The sequence below is a fragment of the Phaethon lepturus genome, unplaced genomic scaffold, assembly GCF_000687285.1.
Source record: "Phaethon lepturus isolate BGI_N335 unplaced genomic scaffold, ASM68728v1 scaffold20728, whole genome shotgun sequence".
In the NCBI taxonomy this organism is placed as follows: Eukaryota; Metazoa; Chordata; class Aves; order Phaethontiformes; family Phaethontidae; genus Phaethon; species Phaethon lepturus.
The window spans coordinates 6,205-26,883 of record NW_010558530.1 but is presented as its reverse complement, the minus strand read 5'-3'; the positions used below and the strand labels follow the sequence as shown (position 1 = coordinate 26,883).

Sequence of the window (20,679 nt, the reverse complement as noted above, 5' to 3'; positions counted from 1 at the left end):
TTGTTTCTGTTTATCTGAGTAATAGCTTTTTTTCATTAGTACTCCTGAGACATCTATAACATTTAGTGTTTTAAAGTATGCATATCGTAACATTGAAGTCTTTTGAACCACTTGATAGACAGAAGTTGTCTTTGTCTTCAGTTAGTTTGCAGATATGTAGTGATGTAGGTATGTTTTAAATAATTCTGTAACTGTTACTTGCTTTATCTTTTGGAACACCGTATTGTTGCTTTGAGAATAAATTTTTTTAGCGTGGCTGCACAGAGAAGTAAAAGTTAAGGCTTGAAGTAGTTTATTCAGGTAATTAGCAATGTATGTATTGTGCTGTGGAAATAGAAGAAATTATTTTTATCCCTTTTAAAACTAGGAATTGTTCTGGTATCTTAAAGGCTAGGATAGTATTTGCTATCTTTAGTGTAGGGTATGAAGTTTAATAGTTCAGATATTTTGCATGGTATTTTGTAGATAACCTTATAGAATGGTGCATTTATTATGTACTAAACTGAGCAAAATTAAATTCACTGGATTCTTTATCATTCACAAAATGGAGGCTGTTGATTTTGATTCATTTAAGGTATAAAATCTTTATTAATTGCAAACAGTGCAATTATTTATACTTCACAGTGCCTTCCCAGACCTTCCACCTTAGGTTCTGCTGCAAAAAAGCAACAGGTAAGCACAACCTAAGGAAGTATATAAATTAATATATTTCAGTACATTAATGTTGTCCCTGTGAGATCTTTGTGGTTGTGTATTGAAAAGCAATCTGCTGCTTCCCCAAATGCATTGTTACTCACGGTTCCATTTCAGTGGAAAGTCTTTTAAGTTTTTAAACAACTGTTTATATTTCTAGGTAAATATGCTTTTTGTTTCGGTTTTTTGTTTTTGTTTTTGTTTTTTTAGAAAAGATTAGTAGATTGCAGTAATTAAACTTGATCAGAATAAGTAATTTTTGTTATTTTTCCTCAAATAGCTAATTGTTGCAATTAAAGAATCAAAACCTTTAAAAATATGCAGTAACTACTTTGGTTAGAAATGTCAACAGCCTTCACAAATGTTTTTTTATAATAGGGCACTATTCCCACTCAAACTCATAAGACCTAAATATAAAGAATACAACTTGTTGTTATCACTGAACTTGGTAACTTATCTTACAGTTACAGTGTGTTAGTGGAATTTTTAGATAGTTTGCTTATTCATACTTGACATGGTAGGAAAACAGATTCTAGAGTTTCAGAGATTAGTATGTTTTAACTGAAAAAGCATGTGCACCAATTAAATGTTAACAGTACAGCAAGTAATATTTTATATAGCAGTCAGTGTATCTGTTTCTTGATACTTTAACTGAATTGCTGTATATTTTTGATAGTTTAAAATGTTTGTATGTCTTACAGATGGTCTGGTACAGGTTTTTGTTTCTGTTTTTTGTTTTTGGGTTGGTTTTTTTTTTTTTTAGCGTAAAGTAAAGCAGCATCTACTTGGTTTTTTGTTGATTATTTTGTTTCTAAAATGTGCTGCTCCTCTTTCAAAAGTCCTGCTTATCTGTACATCAAAGAAAAATATTCAAAATTACTGCCTTCATTTTCACACACAGTGCTGAAGATGCTGCAAGCACCAAATCATAGCTCATAGAATCAGGTCCTGAGATAGTTACTACCAGTAAAGAGGAATCCTTTGAGTGTATGCCATTGGTGAGCCGATGAGCATGGACCATAGAAGGGCTCCATGTAGAAGGTAAAATTGGCAAAAACATAACAGATTTGAAATGTATCCCATACATAATGGTGTAGGGTATAATTTTTGTTTTGATCACTTTTCATTCTTTAAGTATTATTTGTTTGACCATAAATGTTCCATAATCTGTTAAGTTTTTTAAACTGTGATTTAATAATATAAACCATCTATTTTAATTTATATTCTTCTAAACAGCCAAGCTTAGCTATATGGAATTTTTGAACTAAATTAATAGTTGTGCTTCAGTTTCTCAAGCCACTTAATATTTCATCTGTAGTTTAATATGTAACTTCATTTTTGATGTGAGAAAAGGTTAGGTGTGTACCATTTGGATTTTGATACTGTGAATTTAGTGTTGGGGTGAGTCATTTGTTCACTTCCTTTTACATGATACTTTTTTCTTCAGCTGTTGTTCCTAAAATAACTTGAACAGTCTCAATTGTAAATTCAGCCAGTGGGAGGGGATAGAGAAGAAAAAGCCAGTCTATTGGAATGTTGCTAGTGTGTGGAAGACGAGAATGTTCTTGTGTGTATGATTTGAGTTGTACTGACTTCCAGCTTTCTCACAGCATAGTGTTTATTGTTCAACTCTGTCTCCAAACTCCTAGTTCTTGTGAGAATAGAAAATAGATTATTGCAGTTTATCCTGATCCAAAAAGATAACTGGACTTCCTTAGAAATGTAATGAACTTGTCCAAAAAGGTGTCTTTAAATGTTTCCTGCTTTTTTTCCCCCACCCTTAGAGTCCCACAAATTAAGTAGAACGTGAAGAGTACAAAAAGTTTAAAAAGGAAGCATAATGTTCAAAGTAGGAAAAGCATTTTAGTATCACTTTCTGCAGCCTGTGCTTTAATAGGACATGAAATAAAATGTCAGGCGGATGATCTTCAGTCTAGCTTGATCATAAGTTGTCTATTTAAGTTGTCCAGGCAGACAGGATCGCTGTTCACTTGCACTATCTTGCCTATCTTGAAGTATTTCATCATTTTACTAGTGGTATTTTATTGGATGGTAGAAACTGTTTCTCTCTTGTTCTCTTCCAAAGTAATTTTTAAGTTTTCCATTGCATGTTAAAAGCTTTTTATTTTGCCTTTTTCTGGAAGTGTGGGGAGGAAGGGAGGACTGGGCTTTTCAGAAAGCATACAGTTGACAGGATTCCCTCTTCCCTAGTAATAGCTTATAAAACTCTTATGTATGCACAAATATTTATCTTGCGTGCATGTGAAATGCCTTTTCGTCCTGAGAAAAGTGTTCTCTGCAGAAACTACCCGTGTGTAAAAAGAAGATTGGCTTTAAAAGGCAACTGTGATGGGAACAGTGTCTTAGGGAGATGCAGCTTGGACTTGAGGTAAATTGAATGCTTTACAAAAATGTGGTTTTGAGCTTGCATTGACATTGTATGTAATATGGGTACACGTTAACTGTATAATGGTTTTGTATGGTTTTTCTCAATAAATGTAAACTGATGGATAATAATAGCAATGTTTTTGTCTTTTTTTTTATGCTCCTATTTCTGCCTTCGTTGATTTGAAATAACAGCTTCAGGTGAAAGATATTGCAGCAACTAGTAGTTCTGTGAATGAACATCACCCACATAAAATGAAGTAAAATATATTTATATGGCTATTAGGATAAACATTCATTCAAAACATCATGCAACTTATTACCATTTTTTCCAAGATGTTTCTGAATTTGTAACTATTTTATTGAGGCAAAAGAGTGGCTTCCAATACATAACTGTACAAAGAGCAGTCAGCAGATTCAGCCACAGGTAAATTTATTTTTAAAATGACTACATAAATCTAATTTACTGCAGCTTACCTTGCCTTTATGTTAAGGCCTATACACATGTTCTGTACTTAAAATGTGGCTATTGTTTGTAAAATTACTCCTACAGAAGCTTAAGCTAAGCTGAACAATTCAGGTGGTGTTAGCACAATGACATTAGTGTTGATACCAAGAGGTCTTAGAGAAAAATAGTACAGTAGCCTTAGGAAGACAATGTTTAGAGATACAGCAGTAAATCTATTGCATTAAGAGAGAACAAAGATTGAGAAGTTAGGCACTTTCTGAAAATATTTTCCTTAAAGCTTGCTTCCTCTCAAGTTAGTTGTGGTAGGCTCATACTTAGTCACCAACTGTTCCCGTTTCATTCAAGCAATGAGAATGCTAAAAGTTTTACAAGCACATGTTGGTACTATAAGGACTACTACAAGCCTTATTGAGGTTGTTTTTACTTTGGATTATCAACTGCGTAAATTGATAAGAGCATAACAATTTAAACGCAAGGCCATTTTAAAACAAAAGAACTAACGCTCTTTGAAACAAACGAACAAAAGTGAGCAGTTACGTAATCTTTTATTCTTTAAAAATAGTACACTGATGTGTTTGAAAATTGTCAATAAGTATTTCCTTTTGCCAGTTACGCCTCTGGGATAAAGTAAAACAGATTAAATATTCAGTGTTCATGCAAAATATACCTAGAGATTTACACTACTACACAAGTTTCCAGGTTGTGTCTTTAGCTTTGTACTATTACACAACAGTTCGTCTTCAAATGTGGGAGCACTAACATAATTCAGTTTTTTCCTTCAGTTGATCTTTCATACATTGATTCCTTGTTTTTAGCCTTTAATACTAACTTTTGTATTGAGCAAGGAACCTGGACACTCACAATTTGAAGGTTATTCTTATCTGATGTGGGAATGACAAATCAATGCATATCCTTGCTTTCTTTAGTTGGCCCCATCAGAGAAAGATGATGCAATAAGAAAGTTTTGAGGGGAAGAAGACTCCAGCTAAAGTAGAGCATTAGTAGTCATCAGCTAGAAAAGAAAAGAGGTTAAGAGGAACAGATAATTAGATTTTCATAGTAGGAAAGAGGCAAGAAGAATATTTGAGAATTAAGCAAATTAAAATGCTAGCTCTTACTTTCAATGGTGAGAATACAGGTGCTAGCAGATGTGCCTCTGTTGTTGACTGCTTTACACATATATTCCCCTTCGTCTTCTGGGAAGGTTTCTGGCAAATAAAGGCAATAGGTTTCTCCTCTTTCAATATACTGATAGTCCTCAGAGTCCTGCAACATTTCCCCCTCAAACCACCATGTAACTTCAGGTTTTGGTTCTCCAGTAATTTTAACTGTAAATCTCACTGGTTCGCCATCGACAACTGATGTGTTTTTCAGTGACTTCTTGAACCAGGGAGCTCCAGATCGAGCTTGATCCTCCTCGTCTTCACAAGTAGAACCATTAATAATGCTTCCCTCCTCCTCTTCTTCCTCTTCCCTTTTCTGTTTTAAAATAAGTCAGGTTTAGAACATGTAAAGTGGCAATAGCAGTATGTACTTGATGACCGAAAAGTTACCGTGTTCTGAGAAGGGGAAATGCTACACCTACCCATACTAGGTAACATAATGCACTGAATCTGGTTATGGAATTGGCAGTAAAATGGGTTTTAATGAGGCTGGAATCTTGGGGTAAAATACAGGCATGAATGTAGATTCCATGTTCAGACTATTGAAAGGATGTGATGAACTTTCTTTGCAGTAGCGCTCTCCTACTCTTCAAGAATATGTGAAAACAGCAAAAGCAATTTTACATTATTGCAGCAATTCACAGCAGCTGTTAAAACAAGTAGGTTCCTTTCGTACCTCTGGCAGTGCTCCTGTCAGTGGTAATCAGAAGCCAAGTTAAACGACACTTACGGCTGAAGAAAAGGTACTTGGTAATTTATACCTTCTGTAACGCTGCATCAATTTCTTTTTGTTCGAACTGCATGCGTAGTAATTTCTGTTCCTCAATTCTCCTCTGCTCCTCTTCTTCCCTGGCTCTTGCCATTTGCTCAAAACGGGCCTTCATGTTTACTTTATGAGTAAATGGAGCCTCAGATTTCTTGGCTGGTCTCACATCTACCTCGTCATCCTTGGCGGTGTGGGGGGATTAAAAAAAATAGGACTTAGCTCATTTATTACCTTTTAAATGTGTACGATGATAAAATTAGTTTTGTAGAGCTGTGCTTCTTAACTGAGCAAAGCCACCCAGAGTCCTGTTTTGCTTTGAGGTTTGTTTAATGTTGGGTTTAAGATCAAGTCTTAGTAACAGTTTATCCCAGGGATCGGGCAAAATACTTGCAAAAACGTTTGGTAGTAAAATACTCCTAAATATTTTTTTTTTTTCATATAGAAGTTGAATACTGTCTTGTGGCAATGGTAAATCCTTAGTGACTTGACTTTTATGCCAAGCTGTTATGGTAGCTTCAACACTAACACAGATTTACTTTATAGAAACATAATTACAGAGTTGGTCATGAAGGTAGAAGCTCAAAACTAAAAGATGGGGTTTGAGCTGATACTGAAGTGACTGGCTGCTGTGGGCGGGAACCTCAGAAGGAGCTCAGGCCAGGCATACTGCTGTGAAGTTTCCTGCACTGCCCACCTGGTCATGTTCTGAAAAGTCATATCAGTGTTTTGGGTCACAGAGCATAGTGTGGATTTATTGGTTAGACTGATAGTGTCATTTCTCAGTTTTCCCCCTCTGAAAAAATGTGAGAGGTTCCAGTCTGAAGCATAGATAAGCAGGTATCCTTCTCTGCTCAACCCTGAGACATGAGTAAAGATGATAAGACTTGATCTTCAAATGGTATTATTGGGGGTGGGGTGGTGTAATTCATGCAGTGGAGAATGAATTAAAGTTCAGAAGGAGAAGCAATTCATGTGGTGATTAATTCTCAAATATGAATGTTTCAGACCCTCAGGCTGGCAGGGTTCAGGTTGTTAAGATCCTGAACTGAGGGCTTTGAGCAGAAAAATGGATCTCTGCTTGACCAGATGACTAATACTAAACTGGTGCTGTTTCCTTTAGGGATGCTGAGGCAAGACTTCCTTATGCATCCAAAGGAGGGAACAGGAAAGAAGGGAGAAAATAATTTTTGAAATGCAGCAAGCTTTGGTGAAAGCAGGAGCATTTTCCACTCCTGGACTGTTAGTGTGCTAGTTAAGTGTATCATTAATATACACAGAATGCAACCTACCTCTTGAAATTTTTCAGCTTCCCTTTCTCTTATTTCTTCATCCATTGCTCTTCTCTTAGCTCGCTCTTCTTCAATCTTTTTCTGTATTTCTTCTTGAGACAGTTGTCCTATTTTTTCAAACTTGCTTTTTAAGTTCTTTGCCTGAATAGAACCACTTCTTTTTAGCTTTATTAATTCTTCATATTCTTTGCTTAGCTCAAAAGTTTCAGGCTCTTCTTCCAGCTGTTCATAAATTACAGAACATGTGAGATAGAAAATGCCCCAGTTATTTTTACTACCTGTTCTTCTCAGACAGATGTAACTTAATACACTTGAACAGCTCTCTTAGTTATTTGAAATCAGCCCAGAGACCTTTTCCCTCTAATTTCTTTTTTAGCTCACTATTCTCAGGATTACTGTGTTTGTATCACATCTAAACTAGATACAGATTTTAAAATCTCTTGTTTGAGTGTACCCTTTGTTCAAGAATTGCTGTCAACAAACCACCCTTCACAGACTCAGGGAAACCAGACACCTAGCAATACAAAAAAACTTACTTATCCCAGAAAAATCTGTAATTTAAATCTGTAATTTACCTCTGACTTACTGGCAATATGATGTGAAAGAGTTTCCTAAAAATCAGCTACTTTGTAAACAGAAAATTACTGTCATTTTTTTTTAATTCAGTATAAAGCAAATGAGATTTCAGGATGTCATGGCTGGAAAAGAAACAGCAGTTCTGGATCCTGTCGTCAAACTACGTCTGAAGCAGTAATTGTTGATACTATATTCCCTCCTATTATGACTTCTGACTGACAGGAAAGCTGTATGTGCATTTTAGTTGGATGTCGCTGTCTCTCCCGTATTCCCTGGGATGTCATACAAAATTTACTTGAAAAGTTCGCAAGCTAGAGCTGTTATTACTCACACCAGCCTTGCGCAACTAAATAAATAAATAAACAAACTTTGTCCTCTGGCATTCTAAAGGGAATAGTAAAGGATTGCCACCCACAACCAAATCAAATTGAAGTGTAAAGTTCATGGATGTGATGTTTTAGACATTTGGTATGCAAAGCAAATTTTGGGTAGGATTTTTAAAATCAACTGTTACAGTCTTCCAACCCTTGATACACTGATTAGAATAAGTTGAGGCCACTGTAATTCTTTCCTAATTAGTAACACAGCATTCCCTTGAGGAAAAGCAAGAATTCTGCTCTTTCCTACTTTCATTTTTGTATATTAATTTGGGAACTAGATGTTTCTGAGCTCCCAATATTGTAGATATTACATAATCATTTTAGTAACACTGTAGAATTTTCAGAAGTGACTAAAAATTACAAATTTGAAATTGTGTTTTTACTTAAAAGGTTGGAAGGGGATAAAAGCATTTTCCTGGTACATTAGTGATAAAAATATGTATCTTCTTATATACAATGTTATGTTCTAAAAACGTGCTTCTTTATTCTTTTCACATCATATTAAAAGTATTGATTTAAAATTCCTTTTAAAGGAATTTTCAGTTACAGTCTTAAACTGAGATTTTAGTAATTAACTGAAATTATCTATTATATTTTTATTCAGAGCATGCTTAACATATCCTTTGATATACAAACCTCTCCCATTTCTTGTCTCAACTGTTGAAATTCTTGCTTTTCCATTTCCAACTTTTGCCTACGCTCTTCTTCCGTGCGTCTCTTTTCTTCTTCCATTTTTTGTCTCAGCAGCTCCTCAAAATTAATTTCCAGTTTACCAGGTATGAGAGATTCTTGAGAAATTGTTTTAAACATTTCTGGTGATTCATCATCCAGCACCTGCTGGAAATGCAGAGCATTAATGATACCTGTGATGAAATCAAAGTGCTCAGACACTTCTAGTACATAAAGATAACCAAGTATTTTGCCACGCCTGCCGCAGCGCAGTAAGATGCAATACAACAACGTGGGCATTCCTCTAATGTTCTGGGCGAGAGTGTGTTTGAGGGTTTTCTGTTTGACTTTAGCTCTTTATTATTATGATGCTAAACTTGTATAATGAAGATGAAGGTGTTTATTAAAATGCGGTCTTTTTTTGGGAGATGATGGAGAGGGTGTCTTCCAAGTGCAGCTTTGGGACATGAAACAATTCCTGTTTACTTCATAAACTATCAGTACACAAAGTGTTTGTGTTTAAATGTCATTGCTCTTAATGCTGAAGTACATAACTCTGTAATCTTTTACTAAGCCAGCTGAAATCTATTCCCATTCTTAAGCAATGTTAGTATTCCCAGTGAGGATAACTGAACAGAATTTTCTACAAAAAACCTCCTCCTGTGCACAAATTGATTATCCTGAGAGTTACGTTGCCGGTTCATTGCTTTGTACAGCCCCACAGCAAGGGTTCCCCTTCTTTCCCTGTCCTTTTCTCAGGCTTCAGAGTAGGGTTGGGCTTCGATGGTCGTTCATGAGCAGTTTGCTTATTTATAGACTAATTCATAAGAAGATGGTAAGGCCTCGGAAAGGCAATTTTCATTACTTCCAAAAGCAGGAAGTGTAAGAACAAGTATTTTATCAAGCTGAATTTGTTGAAGCAAAGCATTACTAAAATATGAAGCTATGCTACAAAAATGGCCAGTTAGCATGAGTTACGCAGGAAGATTTTTAAGATAACTTCTTGATAAAACCTACCTAAATGTATGTTTGTGCATGTAGCTATGTAAACTTATTAACAGGGATTGTCTCAACAGGAACGTTCTGTAGATACCTGTGCGATGAGGTCAGATACTGGTCTAGAACTGTGTGGTGATGTGGCTTTTGGCACTATTTAATCAGCACATGATGAAAAGCCTTGTGGCAAACATTGAGGAGCCCAACGTGCCTTAAATCGTAGGCACTCCCAACAGTAGTAATCAGTCAAATGCTAGAAAGAATTCAAGGAGCAAAACTTTCATGTGAGAAACTGTTTCGACTAGCTTTATAACAAAACAGAAAATAAACCTATTTTTTAAAAAGAGGCACTCTTTTTTCTCTTTGTTGCTACTTACTGCCATTGTAACTTATGCCTTTCACTGCTGTTTGTGCCGTCCTAGTTCGTACCACTGTCTTGACCTACTTTGCCCATATCCTTTTTATTTGTCACAGCTCTTTCAGTAGTTTTTTGGCCCAGTCCTGCTCGAACACTGATATTCACTGTAGATTTCCTTCAGATTTTCCCTCCTGAGTAAGCTTACAGTTGGACCAGCCCCACCATTCCTTCCATTCTTCATTTGCTTTGCGTAATATGAGCATATCTGTTGAAATTGTGTTATGGAGAAGTGGATTCAAAAAAACAAAGCTGTAAACTATTTCCTTTAATGAAAACAATGCATAGCCACATAGTTTTCAGAAGTGAACCACAGCTAAATTAGCCAAGAAATGTGAAAGTCTCTTGCTTGTGATGCATGAGTTCATATGCTCATCGCTTCAAGAAGATACGGTACCTAAGTGAGTAGGAGAAGCATTAATTCAAAATTTACCAATGCATGTATGTATAGACTTTAAAAAGCTGTGCATATCAGCAAACACTAGCAGCTGTCTGCTCTCTATTTCTGAGTCACTAAGTTATGAAAAGACTGTAAACCAACTTACTCCTGGTTAAAAAGCACAGGAAAAAATTCAGCTGAGTTGTGTGATGTACAAAACCCTTGTGGTTCGTTCAGTAAATATTTTAGCTGTATTTTGTGAAGTGAGACCATACTTTTTTTTTTTCTGCAAAGTGGGAACAGATGGCAGTGAGAAAGTTCTGTAACAACCATGGTTTGCATCACAGTCAACAAATTTTCAGTGGGCAAACAGTGAGTGATAGAAAGTAGAACTTTTTTTTAATTCGTGCTAAGACAGGTTTTTTTATGCAATCTCTAGTAGAGACTTCACAGGGATGAAAGGCGAATGCTTCAGTCTGAAAGTGATCATGTTGATTGTGGGAAGCGTGGAAGTATAAATGTAGCACAAGTAAATGTGAAAAGGAGGTGGTGGTTGTGTTTTCCAGCAGCAATATTACTACTTCTGTGTGTGTATACTTTCGAAACTAAATTTAAATGAATAAACGTGAAAAAGGTTCTAAAATAACTACTTGATTTAAATGTTTAAATAAAAACTGAGTGTGAGGCTTTACTACACCTGAAAGAGATGACTAATGTGTTCTTAAAATGTTCAAAAGCACATCTGCATTGCTGCTGCATTGTGTAGCTGTGGACAATGGGGGAAGCACAGGCTTATATTTTCTGTTATAAGAAATAGAAAATGTGGTGCTCATATTCAGGATGCTAATTAACAGAAAACTTCCAAATAAGTATATGCTGAAAATACATTTTCAGTTAATTTTTTAAATTACTGAATATCTTCATTGTCTGTGGTTATAGTGCAGTCATACACTCTGCACTGCATCTAATGGATTAAACCCTGTTTAATCAGTGAGATTTTTCTTGTCTGGACACTTGAGCTTCAGTTCTTGCTACACTAAGGCAGAAAAAAAGAGATTCTCAAGGAAGCAGGGAAAAACAGAAGACAGCACATACTTTCTTTGCGTTCCTTTAGTTGTCTGCTGGTTTTTAATAAAAATTGTAATGGCAGAAGTCCAGTAGTAGCACTCTTTTTTTTTTTTTTTTTCCTAGTGGTTTTAGCTTCTATTTTCTGTCTTTGGAGGTAAGGACAGATGCTATTTTCCGTAATTGCTTACCAGTACAATAGCAAGTGTAAATTTACATTGTAGTTTCTCTAGGTAGTCTTTCAGCATATAGGTCTTGCTTTGGCCCAATTTTCAGGCAGAGGGAGCACTGCTAGCAATAATAGTCCTCATACGAGGTTTTAATTTGTCTGACAAGCATTTCTTTGAATGATGAAGAAAATTTTATTAGGCATGCAGTTGGTCTTTCCCCAAAAAACCACAGAGGGGAATGTAGGAAGACACTGCCAGATGAGTGGGTTATCCCACAGTTCTTTATAGCATGTCTTGCCCTTCCTTTTGAAGGAAACAATACTTTGCTTTAGTTGATATTTGCGTAATTTAATACTGTATTTCCCAACAACCACCAGTAAGTAACTGGTTTATACCCAAAAGCCTGCTGAAACTTGAAGTTGTGGGAATAAACATGAAGAACACAGTGAAAAGCTTCATGCTACTCATTTTTTTATAAATAATGTTGTTGCCACCCTCTGAAGTCAAGCATCTTTCTCTGCTTTCAGGTAGTGTCAGCATGTCAATCCTAGGTCCCTGAAAAATTGTCTTCAGTGTAATCTTAGCTCAAATTTTGGAAGCCATAGCATATCACAGAAATCTGTTTTTGTCTAAGGAAGTTCCATATTACAAATTGTCCTAACGGTAAATGCCACAAGTTACTTTTTGTTTCTCTGAACAGGCAATGAAATACAAGAAAAACATCAATTAGCTGAGTTCAGCCTTCTTAATTTTTCCTTCCTCAAAGGCCACAGATGACTATAAAATTTGTACTTGCAGCGAGCATTTTGCTAGTATGCCATTGATTATGCTTGAGCTAGTAAGAGCTGATTGATGGACCTTTACATGTAAAGGTAGGGAGATAAACTTGGAGAAGTAAAAGGAATTGTTCCCCCCCTCCAAAAAAAGCCCAAACCCTCCTTGTGAAAACGTTTTGCTTTCCAAGTTTGTTGCATCTAGCATAATAATACCGTTGGACACGATATCTGGTTTTGACTAAATTATTTGAAATCCTTTCTAGGCTTGCTGTGAGGAGGGATTGGTCTGTGATGCTTTTTGGCAAACGAACTTGATTAGTTTAACCCCCTACCTTCTAATAAGTACGGTGGCGACCTAATTAATGAAGGAGTTGAAGCATGCATTCCTAACTGTATTTAAACTTTACGTTCCTTTAGTTGTCTGCTGGTTTTTCATAAAAATTGTAAAGGCAGAAGTCCAGTAGCACTCCTTTTTTTTTTTTTCCCTAGTGGTTTTAGCTTCTATTTTCTGTCTTTGGAGGTAAGGACAGACAACTCTTTTTGTAACTCTTTCCCAGAGCTGCTTTCCAGTTCATTTGAGACTTAGGTAAAAATTAAACCATATACTATACTAAAAAAAAAGCCATACCATGTTCTTCCTTGCTTCAGCAAATGCTCTTTTCTCCTCTTCTATGCGTCGTCTTGCATCTTCTTCTGCTTTCTTCTTTTCCTCTTCTCTCCTCTGTCTTTCTATCTCCTCAAAACTGAGTCTGAGTTTACCAGGACGGAATTCTTTAACAGAGTTTTCAGATCCTTCATCACTACCTTCATTTATCTTCAGAGAAGGAGGAGAGGGGGAAAAAATAGGAAAGACTTATCTAAACATAAAAATACTCTTTATACTAAATATATACTCCATTAACTCCTTTCTGATCTTTTATGGTGGTTTTTTTTTTCTCCTGGGGAAAAAAAAATATATCAAGAGTTTGGTTCCTATAAGAAACATTTTAATCCTGGTTTTAGCCAGGGGAGGGAGAAAAGAAATGCATTTCAGTAACCTATAAGTGCCTTCTATAATTTCAAAAAATCTGTTGAGCATATAATTCAAAGAACAATGTCTTATCAGGAAAAGGCTGAACAATTAAGTACATATTTTATGGTCTCAGGGTTGGATCATTTACTATAAATCACTCCTTGTTCACTTTCTTTACATCACTTCCATAGACCTTTATACCATCAAGTCTTTTCGTTTGCATATAAGTCGTTTTCACCAATGCACTTAGCAGTTTAAAAAATGCCATAGAGTTTTATAGCAAAACTAAATCAGTTAACATTTTTCTATTACTCCAGACTGAGACTTTTGTTTCTTTTCTTTTTAGACATTTAATCATCGCTGAGGAAAGGGAATTGAGACACTCTTCACTGTTGCTTGTCTCCAGTGAACACTTAACTGCTAAGAGAAGCCTGTGGTTTGCAAACTGCAATCAAGAATAAAAGAACGAAACGTCTCCAGAAGACATCTCAGAGTACTTTATTTGTTAATGGAGGAAGTGGACTGGGAACTGTCAGAGTATTGATAATCCAGATTTCTGTAGACTGCCAGCAGTCCTGGGACTGGTATGTGGGGTAGCCAGTCAAGGGAATTACAAAAGTCTTTTATTTGGAATTGATGGGGGAAAAAGGAAAGAATTGAAGTAAGTTAACTGCTGAACTCTTCCTTTAAGAAAACTTTTGACTTCCAATTTTGACAACCACTGATACCAGATAGAACTGCATGTTAGAAAATTTATTTTCAAGTAGAGAATTTGTAAATTACTTTGTATTACTTGGTTAATAAATGCATGATACATAAGGGTGGGAGACATGAACAAAGCTTCAGTTAGAATAGCTATTGACTTCATTAAGTTCTCTCGCCTTCATTTTCTTCCCTCTTCTCCTTCTTTAGTATCACCTGCTCAACCCCAAATAAAAAAAGTTAAAAGTGTATTATTGACATAATGTCAAGGTTATTGGTGTTACACGTTAAGTGATTTATTGGAGGTGGGGGTGGAGGAGGAAACTACAATTTGGTATCTGCCTAAACCTAGAACCCTCTCAATTTGGACCAGTTGGGAATATCAGTGTCTCAACTTTCTGGAGGTTCTGTGTTGTTGGGTGTTTTTTCTGGAGAATATCAGTTTCTCGAGTGTTTTGAAATATAGTCAATATAGTGATCTTGAGCTGTTTGTCCAAGAATGTTCATACATAATTATACTCTGTTTAAGTTAAAGTTAGCAAATTCCTGGAAGTAATATTTTCAGAGATTTCATGGAAGGTTAAAATCTCATTTCTCATTAATCTTCTTCGTATGGGAATTAACAAAGACATAATGATCGTGATTGTACAGGGGAAAGGTATTCAAATACAGAACTTAAAACATGTTTTTGGAAATGGAGTATGGTCAGGTGAGGAAATATAGAACTAAACTATGTGGTATATCTTACATTAATACTGTGAGGAAATATAGAACTAAACTATGTGGTATATCTTACGTTAATACCAAGTGTACGATTCCCTTAGTATGATCAAAGAACAAACTACAGTGAGGTCTGTTTATAGTTAATATAACATAAGTCTGGCTTATGATAAAGAACACATAAGGAGGCAGTTTTGCAAGTAATATAAAACAGGAATTGTGAGCTACATTTCTGACAATTTTGGGCCTATTCTAGTAATTTCTAGTATATTATTGTCTATGTCAATACATACAAGAGAGTTGACCTGTCTGTTTTTCTGTTTCTTTATAAAAGGAAAGTGGTAATTGATACACTTATCTATCATTTATAAATAAATATGAGAATAAAAAATAGCATTCTGTTACTACAGAATGTTTTCATCAAAAACTGGTTACTGAAACATCTGAAGCACTGTTTAAGAACAAAACAGACAACTAATTATCTTCTTGAGGACTCATAGCTTAAGGTACCACAAAGTGTAGATGCAAAACCTGTTAAGATTGCTGGCAAATTTAAAACACATAAATTTCCTGGTTGTAATAAAAGAATGTCTAAAGCATTCTGCCAGTGTGGTTACTGAGTTAGAGATAAGGTCAAAAATACGTCTGTAAAAAATTAATTTTCAGACTCTTAACAGCTTGAAATATAGTTAAGGAATAAGAAAAAAGAAAAATAAGATACAGGGAAGACTGCAAAAGCATATCCTATGTGAAAATTCTGTAACAACATGAACAAAACATGTATTTACCATTTGCTGTCTAGCTTCTTCAAAGGAGCGTTTTTCCTCTTCTAAACGCTGTCTTGCTTCCTCCTCTGCTTGCCGCCTTTGATTTTCCTGTCTTTGTCTTTCAAGTTGTTCAAATGTTACTTTCAGCTTACCGGGAGACAGAGGCTCTTGTGTATCATTGTCTTCATTTTCACCCTATGTAAGAAAAACAGAATAGTTATATCTTAAATAATACATACTTATTTCATAGGTATTTTTAGATGAGGGGTTTACCATGACAAATGAAAGGCACTTGGTTTCTTTAAGCAATTGGTTTTGTTCCTCATATTTTGGCTTCATCTCGTCATCCTGTCTCTCTCTTTGTTCTGCTCTCTCCTCTCCTGTGTTCTCAAAGTTTATTTTCATCTTCCCGGGTGTTTTGGTGAGTTTTACAGGCACAACTGTAACTAGCAGTGAATCATCCCCTTCCTGTCCAAAAAGATATTTATTATATTTTCATAAAGCTTTACTTCTAGATAGACTCATTTCTTAATGACACTGCTGGTTTTACCTGTGTGCACCAAAGCTTCCAAAAAGACTTAACTTGTATTGAGTATTTACCGCAAGAATAAACCCATCTGCCTGTGGCAGTCACTAATTTTCTTGTACTATCTGAAGAGCATCAAGACTGAATTATATTTTAAACATCACTGCTGGCAAACTCCTTAATGTCTTTACATGTTTTCACTAACTGTAATTATAAATATTCATGGTTTGGAGAAGAACAGGTGAAATTTTGAGTATGTAGCAATTGTAGTCACACTTAGTTTCCAGTCTTATATTTACTAAGTGAGGGATTAGACAGCAGTTGGAATAAGCTAGTAGTTCTAGAGCGCACTATGTAATTTGTCAGGCAGAGTAATTTTTCTGAAGGGTGATGTTGCTGCAAAACTATTTTCACAAATTACTTGCCAAAATACATTTTACCCAGTTTTTGGTTTGGTTTTGGTTTTTTTTTTTTCCACAAAATACCATGATTAGCAGGGATACTGTCAGATAACTTAAAATTAATGGATTTTTCTTTGTTTGTTTTTTTGTCTTTCCAAAACTGTAGTAGGAATGCAATATTCTTGTGTTAGTGAAAGACAAATAGGACCTTTGGACCTAGCGTTTTAATATTAAACATTTATTTGCAAGACTTAAAATCCAAACCCATATGGGTAAATAAGTCAATTTAAAAAAAAAAAAAAATTTAACTGAGTAAGAGGTTCAAACATCTGTATATTGACAGAATCCCCTTTTAATTTCAAGTTTAAGGCAAAGAGCTTTAAGATGATACTTTCCAAAGCAAGAGGACGTAGAGTATTATTGCCCATATACCTCAAATCATTCTGGTGGCTTTGAATATTTACATTTTAGATGTTTTTAACTAACCACAAAGTATTCATAGTGCAGACTCTATTTCAAACTTAAATAAATCCACTTCAAGTACAGACATATAGTTCCATATACTTTAGAAATCTTTTAGCTTCTTGGTTGAATTTTAATTAGGTATTCATGTGCCCTTTTCTAAGTTTTCCCAGCCCAAATTACAATAATAAAACAAAGTGAAAAAAAATGTAGGTGAACATTTCTTTAAAAAAATCCGATTACCTCTGCTGCTGATTCAGTTCCCGTATTGTTAAAGTCATCAATCTATTAAATGAGAATTTAATATGATTACATTACTTTGGCTCTTTGCCTTATATTTGCAAACATAGAACTGGAAATTCTTTTTGTATCAGTGATACATACGTAGCACTTAAATTCACAGAGATGGTAATGATTCAACCTTTGTTGGAATACTTCGGATAGGTTAGCTTGTTGAGAAAGAGGGAACATGATATAAAACATCATACCGAAACTATGCTCAAGCATTCTTAACACTTCAGTGATGAACTGAGAAGAGTACTTTAGACATCCATTCTTCATTTAAGCATTCCAGAATTGTGTAAAAAGAAAAAAAGCTAAAGCAAGCTCATAGGTTGTTTCTGATTCAAGTGACATTGTCTTCCCCTCAACTCCTGCAAAAAGCCTATTTCTGTATTTGCTTCATATGGTGTCTTTATATGTTACTAAAACTAACATACTTCGTAAAATTCTACATAGTATGTACTTCAGATTTCCAGAGTAGACTAAATATATGCTAGATACGTTTCCAGTTAAAAGTCCAGTTTCAACATTGTTAAAAGTCTTAGTAGAAAACACTGTCCAAGTCCTTGTTGAAAACTGATTCCTCCTATAGAAGTTTTTCTTTTCTTACAACGAAAACAGACCTAAATTAAGTATTACTATCTTTTGGTTAAATACAAATTCACTTATGGTTCTAGTCTCTCATTTAGATCTTCATTCTCACTGCAGTATTTGAAGCACTGAAGAAAACTTACAAAAGGAATCAAATATGATAGCCCAAAGCAAAATTCTACAAAAGACAAAATTTGCTTTATTGACATCCACAAAAGTTGGAGTCTGTTCACATATACATGCAATGAAGATTCACAAAGTGAAACATCTGAATCTCCATGATTTATGATTTTTACTGCACTAGTATCTTCTCTTTTTTGCCTGCTGATGGTGTTTTCCTATTTCTTCTTGCTTGTCTTAGTTCATCTATCACTAATAGATGTGATACATTAGTATTCACTAATGTATAAGCAAAAATTGTCTAAAGTAAGCGTTGGTAAAAGATAACATTTTTTAATTAGTTTAGTAAATTCTATAAACTCTTGTATGCATATGACACCAAAATTTGTGGCTGATTCACATTCCTATCAGATTTATGCCTGCCTGGTTTCATCTGTAACTCAAGTTCAGTGCTTAAAAAAATTATTACCGTAAAAAATTGAAGATGAAGATTCTCTGAACATTATTCCCCACTTCTGTCCCATTGAGCATCTCCCATGTAAATCACCATGACCAGAAATCTTAAGATGAAATCATGCTGATCAGGACAAGACTTTTTTTCTTGTGTTGTTTAGAATTATATCCTGACTAATGTGATCAGATGAACATACCTCCTGTGCTTTTTTTGCTAATTCTCTTTGAATTTTTCTCTTCTCAATCATATCTTGTTCAATTCTACGCTTTCTTTCTTCTTCCATTCTTTTTCTTTCTTCTTCCTGCCTTTGCTTCTCCATTTCTGCAAACTTGCCTTTAACGGTTCCTATGAATATGAAATACACAGTTCAGTAGTTACATCTAACACTTATCTAGAGAATTATGTGGCCTTTAAAATTGGGCCCCTCTTACCTATTAGCTTTGGAACGTAACCTTTTTCTATTTTAGATGATTTTGTGTCATCATCTTCATCAGATCCAAGCAGTTCTTTCATCTAGTTGATGAAACACAGGAAGTAAACTGTCTTTATACTTTAAATAAAGTTCCAGTATTATTGTCTGAAAATAATGTGAAATTATTTTCACACATAATATTGAGTATTAAAATAACACAAAATATTGGCAAAGAAAATAACCTCCTGCTTTCTCCTGTTCCATTCTCTCTCTCTAACATATTGTTCTTTTCTTCTTTGTTTTTCATCTCTAGATCTCCTTTGATTTCTTTCTTCCCTTGCTTTCTGCATAGCTTCAAATTTATCCTTTACATCACCCTTGTGAAGCTTGGGCACATAGGATTTTTGGACGGGTTTAGATGAAGAAAGCAGAATCTTGGTGAAGATATAGAAGAAATGAAGATAAGAAAAAGAAAGTTGAAACAGATGGAGAGAAATATTCTGATAGATTGGATTAGAAAGAATGTAAGAACATAAAACAGAAGTGCATTTGGGATTATGAACATTGTGCCACTGGCCATCATCAATTAAGCATCATTGTATTTGTTCATAAATAGTGATAAATACTAAAATAGCCAACATTTAGCATGGTATTAAATTTAGACTATAAGTAATTGTAATCAATAGCTATATAATTAAGTATATGAACTATGTGAATATACATTTTCAATTACTATGGCTTTAAAAATTAGATACAGATTTATATCGCTGGTTTCAATCATAAGCAGTCACCAAAGAGCCTCTCTACCCTAACACTTAGAACAGATATAAAGACATAGGCATTTAATACAATATGTATGTTTTCTTCTGCAATGCTTCAACAGCCATATGTAGTTTTTAAATAAATAGTATTATTTGTTCATTTTAAAATTCCAGTAAATTATATGCTTACTTTTTTAATATTTAGAGAAACTCGGAAGTCCAGTGATTTTGTGTTCTAAAGTGCCAAGATCACTGGACGTGCAGGACTGTGATATTGATACAGCTAATGGACACTTCTTTCCCACTGCTTTCTCTGTGGGGGTCCAAACAGTAAGAGAAGTTCCCACTTTTCAGAGCTAGTGTGAAGTTTTCTCTCTTTTTACTGTAATGACTACAAGAATGTTCTCAATACAGTAATGCTGAGAAAACTGGCTGAAAACATTCCATGTTTCATATTTTCCACCTAAACCACTAGTTTTTGTTCTCCTGTTGCTCAGGGAGTCTACATAGAAGAAGAAATATTTGAAGTAGCCTAATACTCACATTTCAGAATTGGATGTGAATGTTGCCCTGAATTTCCCCACAACATTTAAAGTTTCTTCATATTTTACTACCTTTATTTTGCCTTATTTCTTCATGGTTTTGTTTTTTTAATAGCGGTGAGACCGTATTTCACAGATTCCATCACATCAGATACTGTTTCCTTAAGCTACTTTCAAGTGCCCTTCCATTGTCTTAAAATAACGGCATTACCAGCAGACTTCCAGTATAATTGTCTTTTACAATTGTTTGTAATTACTCTTTTTGCAAGCATCAGTTGTAAATTACTACATTACTTTGATTACTTTAAAATTGGTACCTACCTCGGTTTTCTGTGCAATGTCATTCATGGCTCCCGTATTGTGCTCTGCACCTGGTATGTTTAAGATTGCTTTCAGTTTCTACCTGAAAGAAACAGTTGTAGTTATATTCCTTTCTTTTCCTTTTAAATGATGCTTTAAACATCTTCCTGTAAATAAGTTTGCATAGGCTGAAATCGATGTATCACAATTTCATTTGGTCCTTTGAGGCTTTTGAAGACATCAATAGGTTCTAAGTATGCAGCAGTAATTAAAAGAACACACTTATGATTCACTAGTCATGCTCATAACTCCTCTATATAGTCCTAGACGTTGGGTTTTTATTTCCATTAAAAACAAACAAACAAACAAAAAAAAACCCACCACCCCCCCCACAACCGTGGAGCCGAGCTCTGGCTGCCCTGGCTGGAGTGATTTT

The 20,679-nt window shown here is 35.0% G+C and overlaps 1 protein-coding gene across 2 annotated transcripts; it reads right to left on the bottom strand.

Moving 5' to 3' along the window:
- Positions 1-4,084: 4,084 nt before the first annotated feature.
- On the bottom strand, positions 4,085-20,291 carry NEXN (nexilin (F actin binding protein)). Of its 2 annotated transcripts, XM_010293098.1 has the most exons (12): positions 20,265-20,291; positions 18,883-19,074; positions 18,660-18,741; positions 18,425-18,573; positions 17,025-17,066; positions 15,666-15,860; positions 15,414-15,587; positions 12,820-13,005; positions 8,358-8,555; positions 6,766-6,987; positions 5,472-5,657; positions 4,085-5,026 (listed from the first exon to the last, which is right to left on the bottom strand). In XM_010293098.1, the coding sequence occupies exons 1-12, from the start codon at positions 20,289-20,291 to the stop codon at positions 4,655-4,657; spliced, it is 2,025 nt and encodes a 674-aa protein (XP_010291400.1). In that variant the 3' UTR covers positions 4,085-4,654. The 2 variants fall into 2 exon arrangements, with proteins under 2 accessions (XP_010291400.1, XP_010291401.1); XM_010293099.1 differs by lacking the exon at positions 18,883-19,074.
- Positions 20,292-20,679: the final 388 nt, after the last annotated feature.

What these genes read in the sequence shown, in the direction of transcription:
- NEXN (XM_010293098.1), bottom strand. Translation starts at nt 20,291, where the DNA reads ATGAATGACATTGCACAGAAAACCGAG. An exon ending in AAGAAGCTAGACAGCAAATG is followed by an intron (nt 13,006 to 15,413) that starts GTAAATACATGT and finishes CCTTCTCTGAAG; the next exon opens with ATAAATGAAGGTAGTGATGA. An exon ending in CTGAAGCAAGGAAGAACATG is followed by an intron (nt 8,556 to 12,819) that starts GTATGGCTTTTT and finishes CATTTCCAGCAG; the next exon opens with GTGCTGGATGATGAATCACC.